The 23837-nt window shown below is 54.0% G+C and overlaps 4 protein-coding genes and 1 non-coding gene across 5 annotated transcripts; 2 read left to right on the forward strand and 3 right to left on the reverse strand.

Moving 5' to 3' along the window:
• Window positions 1-4167: 4167 nt before the first annotated feature.
• On the reverse strand, window positions 4168-6282 carry CTHT_0001210 (glycerol-3-phosphate dehydrogenase-like protein; the record flags this gene model as incomplete). Its single annotated transcript, XM_006690611.1, has 2 exons — window positions 4168-4325; window positions 4389-6282. 2 exons carry the CDS (start codon window positions 6280-6282, stop codon window positions 4168-4170), a joined length of 2052 nt encoding a protein of 683 aa, XP_006690674.1.
• Window positions 6283-9025: 2743 nt separating this feature from the next.
• On the reverse strand, window positions 9026-9951 carry CTHT_0001220 (cytochrome-C oxidase-like protein; the record flags this gene model as incomplete). Its single annotated transcript, XM_006690612.1, has 3 exons — window positions 9026-9112; window positions 9184-9377; window positions 9732-9951. The coding sequence occupies 3 exons, from the start codon at window positions 9949-9951 to the stop codon at window positions 9026-9028; spliced, it is 501 nt and encodes a 166-aa protein (XP_006690675.1).
• Window positions 9952-11731: 1780 nt separating this feature from the next.
• CTHT_0001230 (uncharacterized protein) lies at window positions 11732-18822 on the forward strand (the record flags this gene model as incomplete). The annotated part of the gene is made up of 3 exons (XM_006690613.1): window positions 11732-16667; window positions 16733-17094; window positions 17143-18822. 3 exons carry the CDS (start codon window positions 11732-11734, stop codon window positions 18820-18822), a joined length of 6978 nt encoding a protein of 2325 aa, XP_006690676.1.
• Window positions 18823-19111: 289 nt separating this feature from the next.
• Window positions 19112-19184, reverse strand: CTHT_0001240. The gene has a single exon. It is a non-coding gene; the product is annotated as a tRNA-Trp (tRNA).
• A 721-nt stretch (window positions 19185-19905) lies between these two features.
• Window positions 19906-23289, forward strand: CTHT_0001250 (uncharacterized protein; the record flags this gene model as incomplete). Its single annotated transcript, XM_006690614.1, has 1 exon — window positions 19906-23289. One exon carries the CDS (start codon window positions 19906-19908, stop codon window positions 23287-23289), a length of 3384 nt encoding a protein of 1127 aa, XP_006690677.1.
• Between the last annotated feature and the right edge of the window lie 548 nt (window positions 23290-23837).

The following is a 23837-nucleotide window of genomic DNA, read 5'->3' on the forward strand; positions in this document are numbered from 1 at the left end:
TCGGGGTAGAAGAAGTTCTCTGTCTTGCAGGTGTAAAATGAACCGGGACACGCTTAAATGCCACAGTATTGATCACTATGACGGTGAAACTTTCCCGAAAGTGGTGATCTCGAGCCCTTCATAGTGCCGAGTCCCTTGCAGGAGCCCAATTCCAAAACTTTGGAAGAAGGGAGACTTACTCTTCAGGGATTTCCTTATGAATGGCTTCTTGTCTCCGAACCGAACAATATGACAAGCGTCACCAAATACTAAACTCTGGTTCGGTGCAAACACACCAATGTCCCGATACTTGATTGGGCTCTCCGAAAAGTCTACGAGGTAGAGCTTGCTGGGTATCTCATAACCTCCCACTTCAGGGATAAATATGGTGAACGAGAGAGCAAGAAATAGCTGTCTGGCTAGTGAGCTACGCTGAAAGGATACCCAGTCAGTTGACGCCTCTTCTATGACTGCTCCTTGATGCCCAGACTATATATGTCTCTCCTCGACAAGAGAAACCTCAGTGCATGACCACATCTTTAGATACTCTGCCATTCTGAGGCATCTAGGCCATCTGCCCATGCTTCCCGATTCCATTGTCCGCGAACAACTTTCGCCCTCAATCTAGATGTCTTCAAGCTCCAAAGCCATCGCCCTAAATTACGTACGAAAGCTCCACCCAATGTTTGGTTATGCAAAGTCACACTCCAGTCCTCCGGTATGAACCCTACGCAGCCATCTGCATGTTGGTGTCATTGTGACTTAAACGTTGCAAGCTTATCTTGCTGTTGCCTAAAGGTCCTCGAGTTCCCTTACGATTGAATGCTATTGCTCAACGAGCACAAGCAAATGAGAAGTGCTGGCTCTTATCTTCAGTGCATTGTGATAAGAGGGGAGCCAGACATACAAAGTGACTGGTTACCCCAACCAGGAATCCGAGATCAGAAGAACACTTTAAATAACAGGATCTTTCCGTGACACACTCTGCCTAACATGAAAGATTCAAAAACAGCTCGTGCAATAGATGGATGGAGGGAACATTCATGAAAGCTGCTAGTGTTCACTTGTGACATCTTCCCAAACTAGCGATGATCATTGAAGCGCTCAAGCTCCCGAGTAATGGGGCCCAGGCATTCTTATTGAAACCAGCTGCCTGAGACGCTGGAGTTTATCTAATGCAGAACATACACACCAAGCCGAATCGAACAAGGCAATAAGTACGAACTCCGATCTTTTTATGGGATATGATGAGAAGTGAACTAGCAAATTTGCTCCTTTTTTTTTAAAAAAAATAATATATGACTAGGGCTGAAGGTGTGTCTTGTGTTTTTCTCAAATTGCTGGATTGAACTTCAATTCGCAAGCTTCCTCCTATACAGCTTTAATTCATGCAGCCTGCGCTGATCGGTTACCAGGCTCAAGGATGAGCCCTGGAGTCGCTTGAATGGATTGTTTACTTGACTCATCCTGCTCGTTTTAGGTGCACTAGTGTAGTTCAACGAGCTAATACGTGATCAGAACTGTGAGTGGAGCCATTTTGACTTACGTTCAATTAGGTAATTTGTCAAATTTCTTCCAGGAATATTGACTTGACAAACAACATTCACTTCCGGATATTGTCTACAATAGCCCCAGTGGGAATAGTGTGGAAGCGATATGCCCATCCTTTAAATAGATATCTGCACCCTTAGGGATGCGGGCATTCAGCCTTTGCACAAGTGTGCTCAGCTTGAAAATCAAGACATCATTGAGACAAGATATATCAATTTCCAGAATTTCCCGAGCACCAAGGGTTTATGCTTACCCAATTCCTTGTGTGATTCCAATTGGTAAAAAAGGAGATGAAGGGAGAGTTCCGGTAATGTGTGCCCCAGTGAAGTGCCATTCAATATTGGATCTCAATCGTTGCTCCACGGCCTATTTCTCTCAGTCCATCAGTATCTTCGCAATCCCACCCAGTATGAATTGTGGCCAAACAACAGGATGTAACTTTCAATCTGCATCTAAGGTGATGCCAATACACGGATGCACTGTTGGGGCCATCATGGTTGCAAATATGCATAATGATGTCATCCGGCCAATAAAAGTGGCTGACTTCCACCTGTCTTCAAGTTTACTCAAAACAAGGTTTTTTTATGAGTGTGAAGTGTTTGAGAGCGCAACTTACAGATACCCCTGGTTCTCATAACACCGAACTATTGCTAGATAATCAATCAACTAGCCCAAGCGGCTAATTTTGCCAACCATCCTGCCGAAAGCGCATCCGAAGCACGCAAGGTAACTCAACACCACAAGGGCCTTCTCTTCTGCATCTCTATGACCGTGGCTCACAAGCTAGCCCACTTCTTCGTCGTCTATCTGACTCAAAGAGATACTCCAGACATGGCGAATTACACAACCACGAGAGTCACCGTTCCTGGACCTTGATCCAGAACGACCTGTAAGTGTTAGTTCCCATATGTTCAGTGGAACCATGGGCTAACCATCATGAATGATTTAGATCAGCGTTTTATCGACTTGATACTAACTGAAACTTGCGAAAGGCCTCTTCAGACTCGATTAGAGCCTTTGTCGGAGAGCCAAAGAGTAAGTGCTACCCCATCTTTTCTGTTTTTCCACTATCCTGATCTGCTAACACCCTGTCATAGATTTCCACTTCCCCCTCCAATGCGAAGGCCTCATCCACTCCGTCGGCGACTTGGCCCTCCGACTAAAAAGGTCTCTTCCTCCAAACTGGCACAGGCACAGATTCAGGGCTACCAATGTATGTCCGAACCCTAAAAAGTATTATCATGGAGAGGATGCAAGCCCGGAGGTATCGCACCATAAAGCGGTATTCCCAGACCCCGTCAAACGGCGAGCAAGTCATGGTCTAGGTTTACTGGTAGCTCACTCGGTGGTAAGTCGATGTCCCCGGCCAATGATCGCTCGGTCCGGAGTAAGTCCAAGACACCCGCCACTCGCCGGTCACTCAGAATCCAGTAGACGAAATGGGCAAAATACAAAAAAGGGGAGTGATTGACCGAGGTACGATACTTAGTGGTAGGGCGGGAGGGGAGTTCGTAGCCTGCGGTAGAGGTCCAGGTAGGTAATTGAGTTAGGATTCAAATATCAAACAGGTAGATTGTCTTGGCCTTGTCCCTTATGTTAGCACACTCGTTCTAGGTCTTGCTAGGGGCCTATAATCCTAGTCTTGAGTTCCCAGTATCATAAGGAACACTCCATGTGGCTTAAATCACACTACATAGATGACGGAAGGCGGGCACTTGCTATTGTGGGACCTGTTTCATCATGAAATAATTGGATGCTAGAGTTCAGGACAGCCTGCATCTTGATAAGGCTGGCCTCGGAGTAAGGGGCCATACAAATAAGGAGGGACATCAGAGTGTAGGTATTAGGCGCCATGAACCGAAGCAAACTTGCTCGAAGTAGAGCAACAAAGCTCAGAACTCTATGGCGCAAGAGTTTGACCACCATTTTCTGCTATGTAGGTAGCTTTTTTTTTTTTTTTTTAGCCTAGTTTTCTCTTGCCACCTCTTGAGTCTTAACTTCGACCAGTCTTTTCGGCCTAACACTATCCTGACTAATGCCACTGGCAATATCACCCCAGTCCATGATAGGCAAATAACATTCCCAAACTGCCCCTCATACATCGCACCAGCCGTGAAAAGGGGTAAAAAGGCGAGGACACAAGAAATCTGATCTATAAAGCAATAACCAAAACGCTACCCAACCCAACAACAAACAATAAAGAAAAACAAAAGCACGAAAAGCAAACGTCCATGTTCTTTCTGCTGTCTGTAATTGACAACAACAATGCTGCTGATGCGATACTCTCTAATTATTAAAAAGACCAATAGTAAAAGGCGCAACCACGAAGTGAGAAAAAAAAAAAAACAACCCCTATCTCCTGGCCAGCCGTCGCTGAAAAACCAGCCCAACCCATTCCCCAACACCCGGAGAAACGATGCGACAAAACCCCTCAATCTATCCTTTTTATTTTAAAAAAACTTCAATCTGCCCTTCTTTTAAGGATTCGCTAGAATAAAAAGCGAAGGGCCTATCTTCCACTAATCCCTTAATACCTCCAACCTGCCCCCCCCTTTTCTTTTTTTCTTTTCATTTTTTTTTTCAAGAGACCGCCAGAGTAGAAGATACCGAGGGGAAAAGGAAAAAAAAAAAAAAGACTCAAGCCTCCTCTTCATACTCAATATCATATTTATCATGCCTCGAATACATCTTATACTCCAGCGAGCTCTTGAAATCAAGCTTCCCCTGCTCGACCTGCTTTCTCGTAGCTGACAACATCGGCTTCGGAAGGCCCATCGACTCAAGGAACTTGACCGCTGCAATCTTCGTTAGTAATCCCATATTGATAACTCCCAACTTTGGATGACAGAGGGACTTACTCTCCACCCACTCAACCTCCCTCCTTCTCGCATCCCACCCCAACTCCTCCGCCATAATATCAATTACCCTGGGCAACGCCTCTAACGCCGCTTGAGCATTCAAAAACGCCAACCTGGTCCTCCTCGCCAACACATCCACCGCCGTCTGCGCATACTCACACCGACACGCATACCTGACCTCGCCATCTACAAACGGATAGAGCTGCGAAATTCTTTCGCCTCTCGCGGGGAATCGTTTATCCGTCGGCCGACACAGCGCGGCGACGGACCATGCTCTGTCGCCATAGCTCTCGGTAAGGTGCTTAGCGACCTCGGTCTCGACGCCAAAGTGCTGGATGATGTTGATGAAGAGGGTGCGGGACCATCCGTGGGCGCCGATGAGGCGCACGCGGTGAGTCTGGCAGGTGCCGTCGAGCTGAGCGGCGTCGTCTACACTATCGGTACCGCTGATGCGCGGGGGGTTGGTGATTGGCTTGGTTTGGAGGTTAAAGTGCTTAATCGCCGCATCGACACAGTCTTCCGCCATCTGCCGATACGTCGTCCATTTCCCTCCGGCGCAGGTTATTAGGCCCGACTCGGCCACATGGACCAGATGCGAGCGCACCAGCGCCTCGGTATTCTTGACATTAGGGTCTTTAACAAGCGGGCGCAAGCCACACCAGGCGGCAAGCACGTCCCCGCGGCGGACGTTGAGGTGGGGCGACAGGTAATGCCTAATCTCGTTGAGAATCCACTGTATGGATTTCTCCTCGGGGAGGGGATTGCGCGCGAGCTCAGCCGGATCATCAGTCGTGCCGGCGATGGTATTGCCCTGCCAAGGGAGGAAGAAGATGACGCGGCCGTCCGAGGTCTTGGGGTCGATGAGGCCCATGCGGCCGGGGGAGTAGTAGCCGGGGAGGACGACGTGCACGCCCGAGGCGGGGCGCACGATTTCCTCGCAGTTGGGGTCGTCCATCTTGCGGATGCTGTCGGTGAAGGGGCCGGTGCAATTGATGACGCATTTGGCGCGGATGTCGATCGGGGCCACTTGCTTGCCGTCGCGCTCGGGGATGCGGTCCTTAACTGTCGCACCGCAGACCTTGCCGCCGGCGGTCTTGAGCAGCTTGGTGACCTCCATGTGGTTGACGACTGTGGCGCCGTAGAGGGCCGCGGTCATAGCCAGCGACACGTTCATCCTCGAGTCGTTGTGGGCGCCATCATAGTAGACCAGGGCACCGACCAAGTCCGTCTTGCGTAGCATGGGAAATGCGTCCAAAGCCTTACTCTTGGTCAAAAAATACGAGCTTTCGATGCCCTCGCTGCCCGCCAGGAAGTCGTACATCTTTGTGCCAGCCCAGTAGTAGGGAACCTTCCACCACGAATCGAGTGGCAGCATTATAGGTAGCCACATGCTCAGATGCGGTGCAGTCTGCAGGAAGTACTTGCGTTCCTTCAGCGCCTCCTTGACCAGCTGGTACTGTGCGTAGTCTAGGTCCCAGACGGCCTTCTCGAGGTAGCGGACGCCGCCGTGCACGAGCTTGGTGCTCTTGCTGCTGGTCTCGCAGCTGAAGTCGCCGCGGTCAACAATGGCGACCTTGAGGCCACGCGTGGCGGCGTCGAGAGCAACGCCTGCGCCCGTGGCACCCGCGCCAATAACTAGGATGTCATACTCGTCTTCTGCACGACCCGACGTACTCTTCTTCAGATCAGCGATCTGCTCGGCGCGGGACTTGACCCGGGGGAAGCGCGGCAGCTTGAAGGTTCCGTCAGCACCGTAGGTCGGGGCCGGACGTGTGACAGGGTCTTGGTAGCCGGGGATGTCACGCGGACGGTAGACGTAGTATAAGGCGCCGCCGGTAGCACCAGCGACGGCCAGTGACCGTATGAAGCGTCTAGACCTAAGAAGCTTCGACATGGCGGGCTAGGGGTACGGTATACGGGTTATAAGATATACTCGATAGGACTATTTGGGAGGTATCGTCTATAGTATGGAAGTGGTAGTTATGTTCCGTGTGTTCTCGAGTCGTACTTCCAGAAGGTCGTTATCGATTCGAGGAGATCGTGATGCGAGTGGGTGCGACAGGTCCACCAATGACGCAACGCGGCAGGGAGGGAGGTCACAGGAGGACGGGGAGCGGGAGCCACGGGATAAAGATCCCAGTACTCTGGAGGAGAACAGGAGCTGTCAGCAGCTTTCACGAGGAGAGAGAGACGAGAGAGCCCAACCAGATCGAACCAGCAGCCCATATCCGTGGATCCATTGTGCCTGCCACATACCTGGTGATCTAGTGATATCAGGATTTTGTATCTATATCATCTCAAGCATGTGAAGGAAGACGGTATGCAGGAGCACAGCCAGGTGCTACCGTGTATCAAATGCTCAAGGTGAAGATGGAATATAGAGATATAGCAATCTCGAGGAGAGACGCGGTCGCAGCGGCAGCAATGACTTAGCTCAGCCCCTGTACGAGACCTCAAATATCGCCCAATCCGCTGATCCACGGGCGGCCGCTTGTGAACGGGTTCCAGCCAGATGAACACGTAAGGTATGTAGGTAGCCAGGAGTATGCAGCGCAAAAGAAAAAAAAAATAATTAAGTTCAATGTGTAAAAAATGAACCCAAAATGAGCTCCCTGTCACGAGGCCTTCGGGATTCGAGAGAGCAAAGCGAGACCCGCGCCAGTGACGAATTCAGACGCAGTTTCCCGAAGCCAGAATAACTGCTGGGCAGTGAGGGCGATGGTGAAAGCGTGGATGAGGAGGGCCATAATTGCTATGAGCATTGTGACCGACAAAAAAAAATAGCCTCTCGTCTCTCTCTCTTTTTTTTTTTTTCTTCGGTCCCGTCCGAAACCGCAACGTTATATTCAACAGCAAAAGGTGGAAAGGGCAACTGCCCTTCTTTTTTTTTACCCTCCCAATGTTGCGTTACGTTGCGTACCATTCCAGCTTGACCGTGACAAGGGTTAAAGACCCAGCCCGACGGCTCCTTCCACCTCCCAACCTCCCTCCTCCCCCCCACGCGCACGAACACCGATGCGCCAATCACAATGTAAGCCAAGCCTTATCCCAACCAATGACACTGGTTAAATCGAGGCACGTTGATGGGTCAGCCTCCACTCACTTCCTACACAGCGTCACAGCCACATTCTGCCTGGGCCCGGCCCGGCACGGCAGCAGGGTCACGGAGATTTGACAGCACGCCGACAGCCGCTGTGGATATATGGATGATTTGTGAAGTGTTGCTCACTCTGCAGCTGTCCCCTCGACGATGAAGCATTTTCCCGCCAATGAAGACATGACATGCATGAGGTGCTGAGCTGTTGTGCAGGGAGGGGGATTCACATGTCAGTGTTTTGCCTAGGTACAATGGAGGAATGGAAGTTGCTTGCGTGGCGGAAGTTGGGGATAAGAGGGTGATGCTACGGAAGACAGTACTTTTTATCCTAACATCTGCTACAGAAGGCTCTTTTTTTTTTTTTTAGGGCTGGGGAACAACTAGTTGAGAGAAGGATGTTTTGTAATGAGTCGAGAAGATCGAGCCTCACTGCATTCCTCAGACGCTCGTACTGCTGGGTTTTCTAGGTACCTATGCAATCAGGTAACTTACGCCCAGGAACATGCTTTGCAGACTGGAGGAGCAGACTATATATAATTTTAGGAACAGGCCGTCTTTGAGGCTTTCCTTTATAGGAGCATTCTGTACTTTAAAAGAGCGTTTGCTCCTAATATTTTTTTTTAAAAAAAAGAGACACATCTCTCCTTTTCTAAGAGTAAGAGGATGGAGCTATGGCCAGATGCCTGCTTGTTGTGCACAAAGCTCGACCAAGGATGCACCTCGCAGTGTGTCGACGACGTCATCGTAGGCGATAGTTGAGCTCATTCCTTGCCGAGTAAACGCGGCTCATGGCTAAACCAAGTTTAGGGGAAGACGCAGAAGAGTGCCAAAATGTATGAGGAAGCTTCGGGCAAGCTTCCTAGAGACTCGGGCCTGATTCAATGGCTTCAGGGTTGATTTTCAAGAGGCCTGCTCTCCTTCCGGCGGCAAGAATTTTGAGGGAAGTGCGAAGCATTGCTCGGACCTTCTCCGAGAGCCCTGCATGGCATATGTTCTCGGCTTTGTTTTGTAAGGCCAGAATTGCTACTGGTCGAGCAGTGAAGTTGACTGGCTTAATGTCACCTCTTGGTAGCCTGAGCTTTCTCTGGCAGTTTTTTTCAGGAGACCAGATAGTCCTGGACCGTATCATCCATTTAGTCTCAAACCTCACCCAGAGTTGAACCCATTACACACGTCCTATCCATTATCCAGCCCAACCCGACCATCCCGACGATTGCCGACATCTCGCCATTTCCCATCCGGACCCCTCTGCCCAATCACCCAATTAGCACCACACGCGGTTAAGACGTAGAGCAAGGAAATCGCATTGTCAGCGTCTTTACAATATTTACACCACCCAATATAAAGGCTCCCAATGCTCCATCCTACCACCAGAGAGATAACCTCCTCCTACCTCTACCAACCTCATCATCCCTAAGATCGGTCTTCTTTTACTAAACAAGGAACAAACCCCTTGTGACGGAAAATTGCCCCCCGCGTAGTTAGTAGGTATGATAGTCTCTATTGTCTAACAAGGGAAACCACCATTGCCGCGGCGCGTCTACTTCCGCGCAGGAGCAGACTGGATGTGGCCCTTGCCGGTGTAACCTTCTGACGAGATACCCGAGAGAGGGTCGGACTTCTGGGCCTGTTTGTGACGAAGAGGATTCGGTCAGTAAGTGAATCGCTGTAATAATAAGAGTAACCGGGTGCACGCACAATGAGGAACTCGTTGGTCTTCTCCTGCCACTCCTGAGTCATGGTCTTGGGCGCCGGGTTGGCGAACGAGCGCACGACAGCGAAGAGGATGGCGCTAGCAACGAGGCCGGCCACAGTGCCGAGGAAGACCTTCTTGTTCTCATCCGGAGGAGGGAGGGCACGGGGGCCGTGGGGGCCGAAAGCGATCCAGTAGGCTGTGGGTGGGGAAAAGGTTCAGTTAGCCTTCGGCTTCCATGGTTGATGATTTATGATTGTTATGATCAAGATCACGAAGCATGAGCATGTCGACGTTGTGCTGTGGTGTCTGTTGCGGTTGCGATCGTCTTGTCAAAGCTCTGGACAAGCGGGGACGAAAGAGGAGAAGCCTCCTCCTCCTCTACCTCTCAGCACCCTGAGCCCAGAGCCCAGCAAACAGAACCCAGACAGCACCCAAAGCTCGACCGAGCTCCCTCACAGCTCCCAATGCGGCAAAAATGAGCTCAATTGTTGATGATGTTGGTCGAGGTCAGGTATCGGGTATCACAGGAATCCCACACCGGCCAACTTACCGGCCTTCTTCTCTTGGAGAGTCAGGTCAGCCCAGTTGCCCTTCATACGGTCACGCAGGGCCATCCAGAGCTCGGCCTGCTCCTGCATGGGCATGGCCTCCCATCTCTTCTCGATGTTGGCCAGAGTAGGGTTGGACAGGGCCTGAGTTGAGGCGGCACGGCGGGAGCCGAGGGCGACGGCCGACTGCCGGGAGGCGCGAACGATGGCGTTGCGAAGCATGGCGACGGATGAGCCGGGTTAGATCTTCGATATTATCGTCGTCGACGTGACCGTACTGCTGCTGCTGTTGCTGCTGCTGCTGCTGCTGGGAGCTCGAGGCTGCTACGGTGCGGGAGTGGAGAGCGGTCCAATTGAGAGAGAGAGAGCGGCGCGGCTGGCGGCCTGGAGCTCCTTCGTCCGGGAAGGTGGTGGTCGGAGGTGGCTTTGTGTGAGAGGTGTGAAGTCATGCACGGGCGAGCTTTTTTTCGGGCAGATGGCCTCAGCTCGGATTTCGAGGTGGCCTGATTGGGGTAGATCCCCGTCCTGTTTCTTCCGCTTAATTGCATGCCCCTCCGGCTGCCCCGCTCTGCGTCTGCGAAACGATGATGTAACGGTGGTTGGCACACTGTGTTTACGGGTTATTGGGACGGGACACAAGAGCAAATTAGAGTTTTTTAAATCTTCGAGGTCAAAAAGGCATATAAGAATTGGGTATTCAATAATTCAGTTGAATGACATAACTTCTGCTCAATTCATCTATGGTCTCATTCAATTTGAGTCCTTTGACTGGGACAGTATCACATCCTCTCATGCGACACTGTCCTGCCTCTGCCCCTCCGTCAGAGCAGCAAGCTTGAAGGCACAGTAAATGTTGGCTGCTGGAATCTTCGAATCGAGGCGCGTTGGACTTCTCAATCGTGAGAAACTGCCGCTAGCTTTTGAAAATGATTCGTCAGGCCCAGTGTTGTCTCGGGTGTTGTGGTCATCGGTTATCCACGTTGACCAAACCAAAACTTCGAGCCTCGGGTATGAGGGGGAGGGGCTGATGAGTCCTTGTCAGGCACAGGCACCAAGATGGCAAGGTCATCTGAACTGTTATTTGTCTTTGTCATACGAAGAGACAGACGCCAATGAAGAGACATTTGACAACAAACTACATACAATCCACATAACAATCCAGTAGCTTCATACACCGCTCTGCTAATCATGTGGCGATCTCAACTTGACTGCTGCTGTTTGTCTGATTCTGATGGCGAATTTGCTGGTGGCTGAGCCGGCTTGCTGTGAAGATATCAGCTTTAAACTTCAGGAATCAAGTTTCTCTCAGCCGGCTCACCTTGAATTGACAGTCCGTTTCTTTTCTGCTAGCTCTTGAAGAGCCGGGTTAAATGAGTAGTATGCTGAAGTGTTGTTAGTCTCTGAAGTCCACAGTTGCAAAAGTTAGCAAAGCCAGTCTCACCATTGCCAATGCCAAAGGCCACGACCATGGCGACGGCGAAGATTTTTGATTGAGTACTCATTGTGAGTTTGTTTTGAGTTTCAAAACCAAGTCAGAAGAAGGCTTCACTTTGCATGCCTCTCACATAACACAGTCGAACTTCACAATGCTGACTTGAGAGTCATGAGCAAAGATTTGATGTCGGCGTAACGGATCTTACAACGGCTGTTACGGATGCCCTAACGTTTCTTGCAGGACCTCGGGCGGGCTGCCACCAAACGGAATGCATAACGGTGCGCGTCACAGCAATCCGGCAACACCCGACGGCGCAAGCTCCGCCGAGCTGACGCGAAACTGCCCCACTTACCGATCCGTAATTGTGCCAAGACTTGGCGTCGCGTCTCGAGCTCTGCCATTCTCGCTGGGAAATACACGTTCCACGCGTCGCAGCCAAGGACGAGCAGAGTCGAAATCCTTGCTGCCTGTACTACAGTTATTCTTTACAAATAAAAGAAAATATCTCGTGTCGACGTGTCTGGCAGTAATGGTGCACTAATAACAACGACATGCTTACGGAAAACCATGCCAAATTGGAAGGAATTGGGCGAGGTTCCGGACTCGGACGACGATTACGATGAGCTGCCGCTTGACATCGACGAAATCGATTGCTTGCCGATAATCGACCTCCCGGTAGAGCAGAAGGATGGAGATGTACCTAACAGACAGGATGCTACAGTAGGACAGACTGGAGGAGGGGACGGACGAGAAGAGGAGTCACAGAAACAGGAACAAAAGGTAGATGAGGGGACTAGAGATTCGAGGTGGCCGGAGAAAGCTCGTACCAAGCAGGGCCGCCCTCAGCGCGACCCATACGAAATTCCCAGCTCTCCCGACGAGCCCCTAGCCACCAGAAAGGCAACCAAGATCTTCATTCCTCTTCCTGCTGCGTCCCAGAGGGACGACGGTCTTGGTAGTGTCGGACTAGGCTCCGATGACCTGGCTTATAAGTCCCAACTTGTGCCCAGCGAGCGTCCAGCTTCGTCTGTCCCGGCGAACACCTCTTCGCCTCCGAAGTTGAGCACGCAGTCCTTGCCTCTGCCTACTCAGCGGCACGATGGCCCTAACTGCCCTGCTGGTAACGATGCTGCAGACAAGACCTCGAGCCCGGCTCGGCAATGTTCGGACGCCGCCCCCTCAGACTTCCTGCAGGACGGGATATTCACGAGCTATGTCCGTGTGACGACTCCGACCCGGCCGCCCCGTTCGGCTAGCTCCTCGCCGCTGAGCCTCCTCGCAAAGACCCCATCACCTCCTTGTGCATCTCCTTCCCGTCAACAGCGCCGTCCCAGCCCGCCTGCAGAACGACCCATACTACAGCCCAGCGAAGACGATGTCATCAGGAAGACGATAGTTCGAGCAGAGCGCTCCCTTCGCCCTCGCAAGCCCATCCAAGAGCACCCTTACCTGATCGAGAAGGAGCGCTACAGAAAGGTCATGAAATCTCACGGCCTGAAACCGATCGAGGTCCTTCCCGAATCACCCAAATCCCGGAAAAAGACACGCGAAGAGGATTCACAAGAGGAAGAGTTCCGGGCAGACGAGAGCCAGGAGTCTCCGGACAACGGGCTGCCAGCTGACGAGACCGCGCCGATCCTGTTCGGGAACAACATCCTGGAGGAAGACGAGCTGACTATGTCATCGCCTGTGGATCGACAGCTGAAGACTAGTAGTCGACAGGCTAGCGCTGACCACACGGACGATACTAGTTTGTCGGATGAGGATTTGCCGCCTTTGGGGAAGATCAAGCCGCAGAAGCAGACGCAGCGGAGGTTGAAGAGGTACTCTTCCGGGCAGCTGATGTCTAGCACGAGGAAGAGGGCGAGGCTGGTGGTCGATTCGTCGTCGCCGCCGCCCCCTCCTGGACGGACTAAGACTGCTGGAGCTGCGTCTCGGGATCTGTGGGACCTGCCATCGTCCCCGCCGCCGGTGTGGTCGAGGCCACAGAACCCGTTGCAGCATATTGCTGACCTGCTCTCATCTTCTCCTTCCCGGAATCAAACGGGTGTTGAACCTCAGGCTGGGCAGCTCTCGGATGAGGACACCCCCCGGCACTCGCGTAGGGGTACACAAGGCGCTCCCATCGTCATTCACGATCACGACCCCCAAGAAGACCTCACAGGCAGCGACTCAGACTCCAGCCACAGCTCTGACAGTGACTCGGACGTGGTCCGTCGTGAAAGCCGTCGCCTTCGCGGTCTCCTACCCGCGTCCTGGCTGCGGCTTGACAGGCGGCAGAACCAGCAGCAAGAAAAAGAGAAACAAACCACCTCCCGACACGTGAGGAGACGCAGTTCGGAGCTACCCACAAAAAGGAAGGGCGTCGCGTTGCCAAGGCAGGCTTCACCGAAGCCGCCGTCTAGCACAGCTCCGTTCCCCATCTTTGCGGACGACGATCTCGATGATGCGTCGGACACCCCGCCGGCTACGTCAGGATCTGGGCTGGGAACAATCCAGCGTCCCCTGAGCACTGCGCCAGAGACAATCGTCATTGACGACGAGGATCCCGGATCTGATGTCATGGAGGAGGATATCATTGACTGGATGCCGCCGAGCGCGAATAGGAAGAGGTCTGGATCTCGGACGTTGTCTCACTTGGCGAAGAGAAGGAAGGGCGATGGTCTACGCCAGCCCAAGATTACGCAGGTACTGGGTCGGTCTACAAAGCAGGCTTCCTCCACTCGTCCAAAGGGCGATTCAACCCATCACCGAGTCCCTCGAAAAAAGAGGGAGAACACCCCGCCAATGCTAAGCATCCTCGACGTAGTCGAACCCAACGCCCCGCATTTCATCCGCATCGCCGCCCGCACAGCAAGGAAGAAGGCCAACCTTGGCAAGAGCAGTCCTTCCAAGAAAATCATCTGCCTGGCTACCCGCAGCGACAATATTGTTGCGCTCTCTGTCTTACGGGACTGGAAGTCGGGCAAGACGAAGCCTAGGGTGTCGGTACCCAGTCAGCCGCGCAAGCCGAAGGATAGGCCTGCCCTGCACGAGGTCTCGACGAACACGGCGCCACGGTCAAGGCTGTTTCCGACGAGGAAACAGGCCGACCAGGCGACGTTGGATGGATTCGTGACTGTCCGGCCTGAGGAGGGTGGAGAGGCGGTTGAGGCGCCGCGTGAAACGGCAAGGAGGCTGTTTATTCGCAAGAAGGTACCGAATCCGGGGCCGATCTTCTTGCCCGCGCAGTTGGAGGAGGAAGAGACGGAGGATAAGAGGCTTTCCAGGGCCCGCAAGAGGACGCTGGATGCGTTCTATAAGAGGAGTCGCAGGGTGTTGGGGTCGGCGGCAGAGGTTCTTAGCAGGCCGTTGGATACGAACTTTACGTTGAGGGAGGAGTCCCTGCGGGTGGGGGTACCTCGACCGCAAGATGATGCCGTCGATATCGTGGATGAGGAAGATGACCCCATCCCGGCCCCAGCACCCAGACAGAGACAAGCCAAATCCCGCTTCAGGAAACGGACTCACCCTCATCAGATCAACACCGACGCGCCGCAGTACACAAGGGCGAACGACCCCTTGCCTGTCGAACCCCCTCCTCCGGTCGTACTCACGGCAGAAGTCCGGAACGAACCCCGCTCTGAAGATAAACTAAGAGGCCTCGGCCCCTACGGCACGCACTACACCCACCACTTCGACATCTTCCCCTTTGACAACGACAAGGGCATCTTCTTCCACGAGAGCACGTTCATCGGACAAGGATACATTCGCGATGCGGCGGACCCGGTCCTCTGCGAAAAGGTTCGCAGGCCCAGAGCTTCGGTAGCGTTTACGCTTGATGGAGAGGTGCTCAAATGGGGGGCGTGGGATGATCGGGTGTCGTCCGAGCTGGGGATTTTGGTGGATTGGGTTGGGGAGCAGATGGGGAGTCCTGAGGAGCTGGGGAGGGGAGTGGTTGAGGCGGCGGGGTTTGTGGTTAGGTATTTGACCAGGTCGTTGAGTATCTCCTCCGATGCTGATGGTAAAGGGGTTTTGGGGAGATGCTTAGAGGTGTTTGGGAGTTTTGTGGGAAGATTTGAGGGAGTTGAGTGGGGGGCGCTGGCGGAGGGGAACAAGAGGGTGTTGTTGGACGTTGGGGTGAGATACTTGGTTGCTATCCTGGCGGCTAGGACGCTGAGCACGGCGGACTGGATTAACGACTTCTCGCTGGCGATGGGGTTTGAGGAGATGCTTAAGAAGTTGGCGAGGATTGTCATCGAACGTCTTCTGGAACGCGGGACAGACGAGCTACGCACCTTGTACGACGACCTACAAGGCATCTCCGTCCGCGAAGGGGGCATCCGTTCCAACCGTCTCCTAGCCAACTGGTGGGTCGTCCTCATCCGCGTCCTCGAGTCCGCCGCCATCCCTCGCTCTTCCTTCTGGGATCTCACCCAATCCGTCATGCTCCGCGACCACGACATCTCCCACTCAACCGACGCCCAACTCTTCGAGCGCCTCTGGCTCGACATGTTCACCCTCTTGCCCCTCACCGAAATCGACAACACCGGCCTGCACATCCCCGACCAGCGCAAGTCCCTCCCCCTCGAGGGCTGGACTCTACCTCAGCAACTCCTCAAGCGTGTCTTGGAGCTCTCTAAGGCCAACCCTCGCCAGCCGCCGGGGTTTAATGATTATTGTCGTGCGCTGGTCGCCCGCTGTCATGTGCTTGTGCAGGAATGGGGCTGGCGCAGGTGTACTGGTGTCATTGGCACGATTTTTGATTTCTTTGGGGCGCAGAATTTGGCGCATTTGAGGAATGAGGAGACGAATGCGTCGCCGAGGTTTTTGGAGATGTTAGAGAGGAATCCTGTTGCTGCGGTCAGGAGGATTGACCCAGCTGAGGACAGGTGCGCCTTCCATATCTTTATCAAGCTGCTTGCGCTGGCGATTGTCCGGTTGAGAGAGCTGGGGGGCAGGGAAAGGGATATCAGGAATTTGGTGGCGCGGACGTTGCCGAATCATGATCGACAACTACTGAAGGAGGATACGGTGCATCGGACAGATCTGGCCGCGCTGAGAAATCATCATGACTTGTTGTGTGCGCTTTTCTGGGCTGCGCCGCCCGATTCGAGGCCGGGGATTCATCATATCGAGAAGCTCGTGGTCCCAGGCAGCGCGCACAAAGAGGCGTGTCTGATTAACGTTAGGGCGTGGAATCAGCTTGCCAGGTTTGTTATCTGCCACGAGACGGGTCCTACCGCTCCCAGGACCGGTGTGGTGGCGCAGCTGGCGGCGTGGAGGAGCAACATATTTAATCAGATCCTGGACCAGTACTTGTCGGCGGCGTCGGACATCGAGCAGCAGTTTCGGATGCTGTCGGCAGATGTGTTGTTGCGAGTGAGTGAGGAGGTCAAGGAGGAGACGATTGCGAAGAATAAGGCGAGTGCGATGGAGATTTTGCATGCGATCTTGAGGGCGTCGGTGGATGTGTTGAGGTTGGCTCCGGGGATGGAGGAAGCGCTGGCGGAGTTTAATGCTAGTAAGTTGGTCTTGGGGATTATGGCAGAGAGAAGAGGAGGGAGGTTCAGTGCTGACACTGGATAGGTCATGTCCTCTTGCAGAAGGTGTTCACCACGCTGGACTACGAGCATCCTCGGTTCGACTGGAAGATCGTGCGGGAGGCGCTGGACATGCTGGAGCATTTTATTGGGAGGATCGATCAGGCGGTTGAGCAGCAGTACTCGAGTAACTTCTCGCAAAATCCGGATGCTGATCGGCATGTTGAGGAGGCTGTGCTGCTGCTTGACTCGAGGCTGGCTAAGGAGTTCTTCTGGATGGCGAGGACGATCCTGAAACTTACGATCGAGAAGCTGCCCAGGGAGGGCAGCATGCAGGCTCAGTGTGCCGAGAAGACGGTTACTCTCGCTGGCAGGATTGCGGCTAGGTTGATTCATCATTCGGTGACGGTAAGCGTGATAACAGCTGGCGTACGAAACCACTGCTGACTTCCCCAGAAAATGTCTCCCTACTTCTCCCCCGGCACCTACGGCCTCTTCTCCGCCCCTCCCAAAGCCCTCACCACCGCCGAACGAACCTACCTTCCCCTCTTCCTCGCCGTCCTCGTCAAAAATGACGTCTTCGACTTCCGCGACCTCGGCATGAACATCCTCTCCCTCTGGCTCCTCACCATCACCAAACCAGCCCGCCTGCTCCGCTACGAGAACTACCTTGCCGAAGCCCTCCAACACCACCACCTCCCCTTCCTCGCGGGCGTCACTGTCCCGGTTACCCTGGCGCCGGATTACAGCACTAACATAGACTACCTCTCCTCTGCGCTGCACCACATGCGCAAAGCTCTGCGTGACGCGCCCAACCCGGGGCAGGCGAAAGTCCTTCGCGAGGAATTCTCCCGCCATCTTGGCCTGGTGATGCAGAAGATGAGGGAAGACCTCTCCCTTTTACGCTCTCTCTCTTCGATCGAGCACGTGGCATACATATCCTTCATCCGCTCCGCCATTTCCCTCCTCAAGTCCCTCGGCGTAGGCATCTGCGTCATCGACCCCTTCTTTACCCAACCCAGTGCCGACTACGCCCCGCCAATGCATGATCCGACGTTGCACGCCGCTGGGATTGTCGCGTATGGAGTGAGACTGGCGGAGAGGGATGTTACGGCGGCACCGCAGCTCTTCCATTACTTGTTTAGTTCCTTTCGGCTTGCGTTGGGGAACGGGTTAGGGATGTTGAGGAGGGAGGAGGGGATTATTGCGAGGGCAGTAGGGGAGGATCGGTGGGTTAGGGGTTTTATCTTGGGGACATGGGTGCCTGCGATACTGGGGGCGCTTGAGGTGAGGGGTGGGGGGCTGGGCGGTTGGGTGGTGTTAGAGGTTTGTGTCGGGGCGTTAGGGGAGGCGTTTGGGGAGGGAGAGGAGATTATTGGGGATGAAGAGGAGGCTAAGACGGTCAATGGGTTGTTGGAGGGGATCATGGGGTGGTTTGTCAACGTGAGGAGGGCTTTCTCTTTGGAATCCCCCCCTCCTCTGGGGAGCGACCCGGAGCTGACGATCCTCATGCTGCTGCACGTCATGGCCCTGCTAGGCGAGCTCACCAACCTCCTGCAACCGAGTCTACGCGCGTTCCTTGTCAACGAGGCCGAAGTGGCTGCTTCCCTTGGTCTGAACGACATCGTCCGCTCCTTAGCACGGCTCTTCTCCTTCATGAAGACGCAGCTCGACAACCTCCTCTCTCAATTCCCAGCCTCCCGCGTACCTGTCCAGCTTGGCCCGCCTGACTTGGCAGCTGCCGCTCTGGTGGAGTATTTGGTGCCAGAGGACATCACAATCCCTGGCAACGGTAACACGGCGAAAGTTTCGAAGATACAGAACTTTTCCAAGACGATTGTCTCGGAGGTGAAGAAGAACTGGGTTGTCACAAATGGGGCGGTTATGGTGAGGATGCCGGCCACAGCAACAGCTGGCGGAGCCGTGCCACCATCAGCACAAGCAGCCGTAGGGTTGCCATCGTCGCCTTCGCTGCAGGGAATGAGATATGAGCCGTGGAAGTTGCAAGAATTGTTGGAGAGGATGAGGGAGGTGACGAGCAGGTGGAAGTTGGGTGTTGAGGTTGAATGGAGGAGGGGAAGGAAGAAAATTGTTTGTGCTGGGGGACTCGAGGGGGAGATGAGTGCATACTTTTAGCTGGATGCTGGAATGGGATTGTCGGGTCTTATAGAGGGAAATAAAACAACCGTATTATTTGCCGTCGTGGTCCTAACATGTATCTCTCGAATTGTCGTGCTTGCTGTCCGGGTAATTTGTGTTTACAATTTTCCTTTCCTGTCATCCCCTCCTGATCCTGTGATCTTGCTTGGCGTCTGCATGATGGACGACTTTGCGCCATAACGCAATCGCTTCAGTTTCAACAGCAGTAAGTAGTGATTCTTAAAAAAAAAAAGGATAAAAACCTTGAAGAGAAAAATAGATCTATTGACCCGCACCCGACTTGAACGGATAACCTTTCGATCTGGAGTCGAACGCGCTACCAATTGCGCCAGCGAGTCATGTGACAGTTTGGACGAAAGTAAGAGACCACGCTCTGACTTGACATGCCCCTTGTTTTGGTCTCCCTTCTCGAGTTGCAACTCTGGTTCTGTGGCTTGTGCGCGGCTGAGGCCCGGCTTGTGGCGGCCCTCCTTAACGAAAGTTCGAAACATCCACTCCAGGCAAACGTTACAAGTTTGGTTTTGGCGGGCTCCACAGCCGTGCCCCACGCCAAGCGTTTCCAGCACGCTGATTTGTCGGGACGCTGAGGATTGGCAAATGGCAAATCGCATCCACCATTCTACCAGAACAAGGCAGGCCAGCAGCTTCCAAGGCAGGTTTACCCTCCTGCAGGAAGGAAGAGAGGGAAAAAAAAAAAAAAAAAGTGGGAAGAAACAACGGAACTTTTTCTCTTCGAAACGAAGCAGACGTTACGTCCAACAGCCAGCCGAACGGCTGAGAACGTCTGCCAACACCGTCGCAAGACTCGAAACAAAGACCGTCGAGGGATCAGGTTTTCACATTCCAGTGCCTTCTGGGGCTTTGGTCAAGTCCTCTCTGCTGTTGCTGACGACGACGACGACGACGACGACGACGACATATACAGACAAGACAGTGAATCCAACATAGCGCTTGCGAGACGAACATAACCAAGGGCACAGACAAGTGAACGAGAAATACAAGCTAGAAGGTCACTTGCGACATTCCCCCTTCCCCCTTCCTCCCATCAGCCTCGTCGCTATGCCCTCGGCCGCAGGGGCTCGCGCCCTGCTGTCCGTGTCAGTAAGGGAGTCGGCAGCATCAGCGTCTGCTTCGCACTGTCGTGCTCGCTCGCGTCCTCGCCTGCCTCCTGCTCGTGTCCCCATCCAGATCCAGCAACAAGCCAACGTCCATAATGCAGCCCGTCGCCGATGCTCTTCTAATGGGCCTGCCCCCCCTCGCAACCCCGTGTCTGTCGTGACGCCCCAGAATCGCGGATTCCACGCCTCTGTTGCTGTAAGAGGCAGGTCGAGTGAAGATCCCGGGGCGGCGGACGATCCGTCAAAAGAGGGCAGCGCGGGAGTGCCAAATAAAAACAGCCACTCGGCAAAGGAGAACGCTACAAACAGCACCACCAGCGGGAAAGAAACTCCCGATACCAGCGCCAAACCCCCCGCCGAAACCCCCGCCCAACCCCCCGTCGAAGTCAACAACAAGCGCGAACGACTTCGCAGCCAGGGCTATGGCTCCGCTCGTGCCCGTGCGACACGCAACCTGCGCGTAGATGAGACCGTTGCCGTGCAGCTCCCGAAATGGTTCATGGACGACTGTGTCTCGTTATACGAGCAGCGGCCCATCGGCAGCCCCAACACCTTGTTACTCCCACTGCTGGAGCAGGACCGGGAGGATGTGGCTGCTGTGCTGGACGCCCGGATCGAGGAGGCTGCCCTGACCGAGGACGATGTCGCTGCCGCGAAGGAGAAACTTCTGCGTGCCGCTCAGCGCGGAGTTGCGGCTGTTGCGCCGGTGGCTGAGCAACTTGTGGGGAGGGCAAGAGATGTGCATAACGCAGCGTTCTTCCAGGCGCTGGCAATGGTGCATACCGATAGTGCCGACCCAGAGCATTTGGACAGGTTGAGGCAGCACTATGCTGAGAGGGCAAGCGAGATGGAGAGGCTGGCCTGGTGGCCGGATGAGAAGCTTTCACTGGATGCGCAGCGGTGGTTGGCGAATCTAAGATCTGAGGCTGTGCCTGGATCGGGGTCGCTTCATGGTAGTCCGCTCGCTAAGCGCCCGAGTGTTGAGTACCCCGTATGCATGGAGCTGCTGGCTGCAATCAGGACACAGCTGGAGACACCGCCGCCGATTAGCCAGCATCCCAATTCTCGGAGGCCGGTTAATATCCTGGCGGTGCTGAACCGGAAGGGGAGGACTGTGCCGCAGAGCGTGATCAACGATATTGCGACTGATCTGAATGCCGACGTGGTTCATCTGGATGCGCATATCCTCGCCGACCTGATCGGGAGACACCTCGGCCAAAACCCCTACGCCGCGCGTGGCTCCCTCACCATGCTCGGCTACGGTGCGGCTGAACTCAACGGCCGCCTGGCTCCGCGTCCTGATCCAGACGCTGAACTCAACCTAGGCATGGTCTCCGTCACCCTGCCGCCGCGTCTGCGCTCGTTCAGGTCGTTGTACAAAGACAGCTACTCGGCCGGTGCCTCGTCCGAAGGCAGGTGGGACGATCTGAAGATGGGGACTGCCCTAGAGACGCTGATTTCCGCGGCGGAGATTAAGAGGGGATTGATGAGGGCTCAGGAGGAGGAGAGACCCAAGTTCAGCGTGCCGGCTCAGAATTTGATTGTGCATGTGCATGATTTCGCGGAGCTGAGTTCGTTGCATCCTTCGTTGATTACCAAGTTGAGGACGATTGTGGATCGGATGTGGCTAGGGGGGAGGAGAGTTGTTTTGGTCGGGTCGTCGTCAGGCGACCAGAATAGCCCGAGTCGGTGGAGGGATCAGCTTGCGGACCTGGGCCAGGATGGGGATCATATCATCCCGTTCCAGGCTGACGAGAGCAGTCAGTGGACGGAGTTGTACGACAATGTGCGGGATAACCTCGCCAATGTGGAGGCCATGCTGCGGGGGATGCTCGGTTTCAATGCGGATATCAACCTGGGCAAGGTGCGCATTGAGGACGGGCCTGCGTTGGTCGACAGCAAGGAGGGTAGCGTGGGCAAGGTGTTCTCGAGTCATCTGTACGATGCGCAGTGGATTTACAGGTTGGCCTCTCTCATGGTCGGCTGCCGCGCCCCGCGCTACGACAAGTTCCGCCTCAGCAACCTCGAGTATGCCCTGCAGTATATGTCGGACCAGAACAAGCATTGGTCGAGCATCTGTCCGAGTGTGCATCCGCCTTACTTCTCGCCTCTGCTTACTCCGCGCAAGAACAGGGGTGAGGGGGTAGAGTGGGACTTTTCGCTGTCATCTGGTGGTGGCGGGGGCGGTGATGGGAGGGGAGGGAGCGGTAGCGGGGGTTTCGGGGGTACTTCTTCGTCTAAGGAATACGACCAGCACGAGAAGAAGTTGCTCTCGGGGTTGATCAACGCCAAGGACCTGCACACAACCTTCGACGATATCGTTGTCCCGCAAGAAACCAAAGACTCCCTCATCGGCCTGACCTCCCTCTCGCTCATCCGCCCCGAGGCCTTCTCCTACGGTATCCTCAAAACGGAACGAGTCCCAGGTTGTCTGCTCTACGGTCCCCCGGGTACCGGCAAAACCCTCCTCGCAAAAGCAGTCGCCAAAGAGTCTGGTGCAAACATGCTCGAAGTCTCTGCCGCCTCCATCAACGACATGTGGCTGGGTCAGTCCGAAAAGAACGTCCGCGCCCTGTTTTCCCTCGCACGCAAACTCTCTCCCTGCGTAATCTTCCTCGATGAAGCGGACGCTTTGCTGGGCGCAAGACAAAACACACCCGGCCGCTCCGGCCACCGCGAGACTATCACCCAGTTCTTGCGGGAATGGGACGGGTTGTCGGGGCCGTCTAACCCTGATCAAAGGGCGTTTATTATGGTCGCGACCAACAGGCCTTTCGATCTGGACGAGGCGGTGCTCCGCCGCTTGCCGCGCAAGATTCTCGTCGATCTCCCTCTCCGCGCAGAAAGAGAGAAAATCCTGCGCGTCATGCTCCGTGATGAGGTTTTAGATTCAGACGTTGACATCGCCTATCTAGCAGGAGAGCCCACCGAGCTGTACTCCGGCTCCGACCTAAAAAACCTGTGCGTCTCAGCGGCTATGGAGGCCGTCCGCGAGGAAGTCCGCCTGCGCGACGCGCACACGGGTGACGAGCCGTTTGTGTGGCCCGAGAAGAGGGTGTTGAAGAAGAAGCATTTTGAGAAGGCGCTGAGGGAGATCTCTGCGAGTATTAGTGAAGATATGGAGAGCTTGAAAGCGATTAGAAAGTTTGATGAGCAGTATGGGGATGCGGGGAGGAAGAGGAGGGCAAAGAGGGGAATTGGCTTCGAGGTTGTGTCGGGGAAGGTGGGGAGCGGAGAGGCGAGAGTTAGGCAGGTTGCGGAGGACGGGGGGGAGGAGAAGGGGGTTGCGGTAGGGGTTAAGGTTGATGAGAGCGCGGCTGTTTAGGGGTAGATATAGTGGAGAAAAAGGGGAGTGGGATTTTGGATGGGATGGGTACTGGTGAAAGGGGGAAGAAAAAAATAAATAGAAACATAGGGGATAGCGGGAATTGTATTATAGTGTAGGTATATTATAACAATTATGTAAGGTCTATGTGTGTCCAAAGGCCAGAGTTTCTTTGCAGTTATATGTGCGTTGCAAGCTTAGTAATTCGTTTGTAAAGTAATGTAAGTGGTTGTAGGTTTTTGGGGGGTGTTAAAGGAGGGGGGGGTGGGGGGAGTGGGCAGCGCGACTTGTTGAGGAGGAGTTGGCAATGTTTGTAGACAACAAAAGAAGGCATCATCACCAGCGCTGTATACTTGTCATTACTTGTCATCTGAATATGTTTTGATAAGGGAACCAAGGATTGCTCTCTTTGCAATTTCAAAAAAACGAGACTTCTATCTGTGACAGGCGCTGAGAATGCTTAACTAGCACATCGTGATAAAAGATGCGTTTTCCTACTGAAGTGTCAATCCATAGTCCCTGATATCCTCCACGCTTATTACATCTTG

This window comes from Thermochaetoides thermophila (genome assembly GCF_000221225.1).
Source record: "Thermochaetoides thermophila DSM 1495 unplaced genomic scaffold scf7180000011806, whole genome shotgun sequence".
NCBI classification, from domain to species: Eukaryota; Fungi; Ascomycota; class Sordariomycetes; order Sordariales; family Chaetomiaceae; genus Thermochaetoides; species Thermochaetoides thermophila.